The 7,215-nt window shown below is 24.8% G+C and overlaps 1 protein-coding gene across 1 annotated transcript; it reads right to left on the bottom strand.

Annotated features, from left to right (window-relative positions):
• Positions 1-4,889: 4,889 nt before the first annotated feature.
• On the bottom strand, positions 4,890-5,934 carry LOC124912783 (tyrosine N-monooxygenase-like). Its single transcript, XM_047453431.1, has 2 exons — positions 5,703-5,934; positions 4,890-5,525 (listed from the first exon to the last, which is right to left on the bottom strand). The coding sequence occupies exons 1-2, from the start codon at positions 5,829-5,831 to the stop codon at positions 4,890-4,892; spliced, it is 765 nt and encodes a 254-aa protein (XP_047309387.1). The 5' UTR covers positions 5,832-5,934.
• Positions 5,935-7,215: the final 1,281 nt, after the last annotated feature.

Below are 7,215 nucleotides of genomic sequence, written 5' to 3'. Positions count from 1 at the left end.
AATTAAACATTCACTCTCATTATTTTTAATTCAACCATAATTAAACATTAAAAAAAGCACCTTTCAAAATCAACACTCATTAATTAATTTAAAATAATCCAAGATTTATTTTAAAAACATGTAAGAGTTTATTTTTTCCTCAGATGCTGGGTTATTTAAGATACTTATAAAGTTTTTTGAAAAAAAAGTATTATTATTCGATTAAAAATTTGTTATTTTAGTTTGTATTTTTTTTAATGTTGTTTTTTATGTAAAATATTCAAAAGTAAAATATTTTTTTTATTGTTTTAACTGATAAATTAAGTAATTAAATTGTTAAATATAAATAAAATTGAATAAAATGAGTTTTTAGTTTCATCATTTCGATCTTAAAACATTCATAATAATAATAATATATATATATATATATATATATATAATATATCCAAATATGTTTGACTTTTCATTATTTTTCTTTATTACTTTTAACTCATTCAATAAAATGATCAATTTTGTGAGGGTGTTACAATATGAAACACAAAATCTGGAACAACAAATTTGAACCCGAATAAAATATGGAATGAGATAGTTGATAGTCGAAGTGAGGATAAATAAATCAGTTGTTTGACCGAAGTGGAAATAAAGTTTCGAGATGAGAGGTCGATTGAGAAAAAAAAAATGATATTTGTGTTAAAATATCATCAATTGTTACTTCTTAATTCCATCCCCAATTTGACCGGTTAGCAAAATCCTAAAATGATCTCAAAGAAGAAAAAGCACAATTGATCACAAGTAAACTTTTTTTTTCAACACTAATTTAAGCCTATTAATTATATAAAACAAAACTTAGTTTCAATACTTTATATATACATGAGTGGATGGCAAAATAGAAAGATAATGAATGATAAATCAAGTTCAATGAATCTTTTAAATCTTCAAAGTAAATCCAAATGGTGGACCATCATCATATATCATTAATTAGCTAGAATTTGGATCAGCTCAGAGTCTGAGATTGAACCCCCAAAACTTGTTTTTGGATAATCTTTTAGCCAGATCGAACTTGTTGTGATGAAATATTGTTTGCTAGATTTTATTAGTTAGGTTTAATGTAGAATAAATTCATTAAAATTGTCCAAACATTTATTTAAACTATAGTTAATTAATTATATTATTATTATTATTATTATTATTATTATTATATATATATAATATCAGTTATTAAAAAATAATTAAAAATTATTAATTAAATACAAAAAGAATACAAAAGTTCATTACAATAACCAATCGCATGACAATTAGTTAAGATAAATGTCATACTTAATATATAGAATTAATATAATTATTCGTTTGGATAATATAATTAATTGTTTTATATTTAAAATTGATTGAAATCTCCATTTGATAATATTATCAGTGTATCCATTTTTATTTGAAATCTCTTTGAATTTAATATGATACAATTGTATTATAGAAAAAACTAAACGTAAAACAAATATTTGACTCTTTTATCATTTTATTTTTGGACACATTCACTTAAATTTTATTATAACATTTCCAATCATCATACATGATCATTTGTTATCTTAATTCTAATAAAATCAGATTCATTAAAGAAAAAGCAATTAAAGGGTCATAATATATACAAAATAAAAATTTAATAAAAACGTTGCCAAAAGAATATACAAGTCACTTTCATATTTTATTTTTATGTCATAAACCTTTCTCCTCCATCATCTGGATTGAGTAATATTAGGGACAACAATTCAGATTGGATTCAGGTTGGCATGTTATGTTTGTGAGTTGAACGATATTAAACTGAACGTGACATAGTTTAATAATTCGTGACAAATCTCTAACCTAATCGGTTTATTTATAATTGATTTGACATGATCTATCCTATTCACCTGATTCAATTCAAACCCTACTCAATTTAATATGATATAATTAATATGACATCTCTTTATTATCTATCAAAATGTCATTAATATAAAAGAATAATAAAGTTAAATCACAAATTTATTTAATTTTAAATTAGCAGGAAATGACAAACACAATACGTACTCTACAAAAGAAAATTGTAAACGAGTTGACGTTTCTATTTTAAGTCATTTGACTTGTTTCATAATAAAAGTTAAAATGTCTTAATTTTAACCCGAACTCAAAATACATTACCCAACACCAACATGGTTCGATTGTATCTTCATGTCGGGTGAAATTGTCAGCACCCTACGTGATATATGCACCCTACGTGATATATATGAAAAGAATGACATATGTAGTGCCCACTCACAATAGTTTTTTAAATTCAATTCTCTTTTTTATTTTAACACTAATTTTCTGTTTTTTACCTAGACAAGATATAATGAAAGGAAACTTATTATAAACATTGGAAATATAGCAACATGCATGTAATGAGCACAGGACCCACCCAAGGCAGTCTAATTTTATTTTAAAATGACTAAAAATACCATTGTTTGAGTTGAAATTTTTAAGTTTGGTAAACTTTTTAATATTAAGAATTGAAATTCAAATTAAAATTTTTATTAAATTTAATATAATATAATTTTATAATTCTCAATCACATTTTTTTAGGACAGAATTGTAATTTCAAATTTTATTTTTTTTAATATTTTTCAAACAAAATAACTTAATATTTTATTATTTAAAACACGATTAAAGTTTTCCATCGATAATTTATTTTTGAATTTAGAATGTTAAAATATTTAATAAGTTAACCTTTTGAACTAATATATATATATATATATATATATATATATATATATATATATATATATATATATATATATATATATATATTAATTTAAGAATTAAGATGTTGAACCAATATTTTGATTTTGAATTTATAAAGTTAAAATGTTGAAAAAATATATTTTATTTTTCAAATTTATAAAATTAACATTGTTTGAACCGATATTTTTTTTTAATAAAAATTGAAACTTAAAAAATCTTTTAACACTTAAGTTATGCTAATTAGTTATGTCAAATTAATATTTTAATAAAATTGATAATATATATTAAAATTATTTTATTATATATTTTTTAAACAAAAAAAATTAAATTATAATTTTATAATTTTCAAACAGCATAAATATATCTCAACTATAAGAATGGAAACTCTTGTGTCTGTCCAAGATTTGATTTTTTTTTTTTTAAAAAAAATGTTGCGACAATATGCATGAATACCGATTCTGTATAAAGGGTTTCTTCTACTCCTTTTGCTCGTTATTTTCCAGCCACTCGTACTAGGTATCCGGCCACTTTATATTATGTTCCAAAGCTTTTTAATTTCCTTGTTATTTTGACTCTTTCTTTTATTTGTTTCATTCTTGATAATGATGAGAATGTGGCGGCTAAGGTACGGTACAAAAAGTAAAATTTGATTTTGATACCCATAATTAATTGGCTTTAATGTTAGTTTTTTATATTTGAATTCATTAGTCAGTATATATATATATATATATATATATATATATATATATATATATATATATATATATATATAAATATATATATATATATATATATATATATAAATATATATATATATATATAAATATATATATATATATATATATATAAATATATATATATATATAAATATATATATAAATATATAAATATATATATAAATATATATATAAATATATAAATATATATATATATATATATAAATATATATATATATATATATATAAATAAATATATATAATAGATGTATATTTTATCAAAAATATATTAAATATACATATTAAATATATAATTAAATAGATAATTAAATAGATCATTCATTATAAAAAAGAAAAAAAAATCATTTGTGGTAGTATAAGTATTGATATGTTTTTTGTGATTTTGAAACCTCCATTGATAATATTTGTGATATATTGGGTATAATGTTTGTATAATAAAAAAATACATATTTTAAAATGAGAAGAAATTATAAGATAAATATAATATTAAATTTAAAAGTATTAAAATTTAACCTTAAAGATGATTTTGTTAAGGTTGAAGTAAAATAAAATAAATATAATTAGGTTTAGTGATATAAAAGAGTTATGGAGAGATAAATTATTTTAATATATTAGATATAAAATAGAGAGAGAAAAAATTAATATATTAATATATTATATATAATATAGAGAAATAAGTAATATATATTATTATATAATATTGAGTGAGAAAAAGGAAAATTTTAACGTGTTATAAAGAAATAAATATAATTTCATATATATATATATATATATATATATATATATATATATATATATATATATATATATATATATATATATATATATATATATATATATATATATATATATATGAAAAAAGTAACGTATTATAAGAAAATAAATATAATATTATATATATAGAGAAAAATTAACGTATTATAAGAAAATAAATATAATATTATACGATAAAATATATATTTTATAATATATAATATATAATTAATAATATTATATATTAATAATTTAAAATTTAGGACCCTGAAACTGAAAATGAGGGATTTATGCAATTGCATTGGTTGCATTACCCTCTAGTTCAACAATCTTGTTTCCAAAATGATTAATAATATTGTGTTTTTGAGTTTGTTAGGTGAAACTTTTACCAAATATATATATGCTTATGTTATGTTATATTTTATTAAATCATAATCAAAACAAAAACTCTTTACACATTCATAATAATAAAAACATGATATAATAAATTTATATTTTATTACAAAGAGCTTATATAAGACACGCCACATACTTATAACTAGGTGACCTTTGAAGTACTTCAAATATAACGTGATGACACATGCACACATAGCTTAGAAAATAATGCTTCTTAATTAGAACAAAAAATACATTATACTTAGTTGTCCATATCTTTGCATTTATTAAGGGTTAAGTGATGCATGCATACAACCTCTCATCCAAGCGCGGACTTGCAAGGGCTAGTAGAGGCTTGGAAAGAGACATCTCATCAATAGCCTCCAAAAGTTTAATGCAAGTAGTATTTGGAGGGGGGCTCCATGTGAAACCTTGAAGAAGTCGAGCCAATAACATAATTGAGATGGTGGATCCTAGGTTAACCGCGGGACAACCACGCCGACCTATACTAAATGACAATAGGTGGAGATCAGGATCATTCAATATCACATGCGAGCCATCATAATTAAGGTGACGCTCAGGATTGAATCGAAGCGGTTCATTCCATATTTTAGAGTTACGTCCCAGACCTGGACAGCTCAAAAGAATATGGCTACCCTTAGGTATGAAATAACCAGCCACCATGGTGTCACAGATAGACACATGTGGGAGATTGAATGCGACTATTGGATGGAGACGAAAAGATTCTTTAACGCAAGCTTTAATGTAATTGAGATTGTTCAGGTCGGATTCTTGAACAAGCCGGTTCTTTCCGACAACCTGGTCTAATTCTTGAACGGCTCTTACCAATGTCTCTGGTTGATTTATCATCTCAGCAATAGCCCATTCGACCGCGTTTGATGGGTTGTCAATTGTTGCTACCATTATTTCCTGCACACATATATTAATTAAGAAATTATTTTGTAATGCATTTGTATAAATTTGAAAATTTATGTGAATAAATTAGACTTTCATTTTTTTTTCTTATTTTCTTCTCTTTATCTTTAAGATTATACTATGAATATACAAGTGTACAACAATAAGAAAAGAGATTTATGTTTTCATTACCAAAATTTGAGCCTTAATCTCTTCCGATGTCAATAGAGTGTTTCCTTGGTCATCCTTTAAAGTGATTAGAACATCAAGAAGATCATCTTTCTCTTTTTTTGTTCCTTCTTGCCATTGTTTAATTCTCATATCTATTTCCGGATCTTGATATTTCCTCACACTCTCAACTGCTTGTCTTGTTCTTTTCTCATTTCCATCGAGATCTATTCTACGTCGAAGAAACGGAAAATAGTCAGAAATACAGAAATTATACAAACACTTGAGTACAGTGAAACTCCCATCCAAATGTTCCTCTTCCTCAGCTCCAGGTCCCCCATTTTCGGTGCCTTTCCCAAAAAATCTCTTACTAAAAATCATATTCCGAATCATATTTCCACAAAAGTGTTGTGTTACAACCCTAACGTTGACTACACCGTCCGCATTGCTCTGGCTAACATTGTAGACATAGTTAACGAGATGATCAGCCTCCTCTGCTCTTTTGTCGTGCATCCAATGGAAAGTTTCCGAAGAGAGGATGTTAGAGACCATTACACGTTTCATCTTTCTCCACTGGTCACCAACTGTCGTAAAGATCGTCCCGGAAAATCCACCGCTCGCTAGCTCAGCTGATAGGAACGTAGGACGTGCCATAAAATTTTCATCTTGTTTCTTCAGGAACTCGCATGCAATCTCTGGAGAGGTAACAGCTATCACATGCACGCTCCCTAGGCGAATGCAAAATATCTCGTAGCCCATTTTTGACATTGTATCATGCACCCATCGATAAAATGGTTTATTTCTTATTATTATTGAAATATTGCCAATAATCGGCCATGGTTTAGGGCCTGGCGGTAAACAAGATTTAGGAGGTAAAGTTGAAGTAGTTGTTATTTTTTTGAAAAGGAGAATGGTCACTGTAAATGCTAGAAATAAAATCGTAGCATGAAGGACGATTATGGCCATTGCTTAAAAGATACAAATTGCTATGTGAAGGATGGAAGGAGCATTATTTATTTATAGAGACAATTGGTGAAGAAATGTGGTTTACAATTTAAGTCTATAGCGTGCGTGGTATTGTTCATTGGACACTTAAAGTTTTATTCTAATAAGACAAACATCATTAAAACATTCATAACTAATAATGGAAAAAAAAAACATTATGGTACTAATTAAGTTCAAAATACAGTAAGTCGTTACTCTCATAAATCCAACCCCTATTTGAGGCATTAGCAAAAAAAAGGAAAAAAATACAGTTGAGAATCAAGAACTTAATTAGGAACTGAATGAAAAGTTTCTTTAATTAGCAACTAGACAAGTAAATTATCATGTATATTTTAAAACAATAGTATTTAAAAAACAATCGCAATCAAGAAAAAAAAAAGGAACAGGTTAAACAAAAGAAAAATAGAAAACGTCCCAAAGTTTTATATATATACCCATTCAACTTTAATTTAATTCAGTTATATATATTTTTTATATGAAATATAAAAAGTTCCCCTTTATATATATTTGGTATACTATAATTCTCTATGTA

This window comes from Impatiens glandulifera, chromosome 8, assembly GCF_907164915.1.
Source record: "Impatiens glandulifera chromosome 8, dImpGla2.1, whole genome shotgun sequence".
Classification (NCBI taxonomy): domain Eukaryota; kingdom Viridiplantae; phylum Streptophyta; class Magnoliopsida; order Ericales; family Balsaminaceae; genus Impatiens; species Impatiens glandulifera.
Note: the sequence above shows the minus strand (reverse complement) of the source record. Positions and strands in the feature narration are given on the sequence as shown.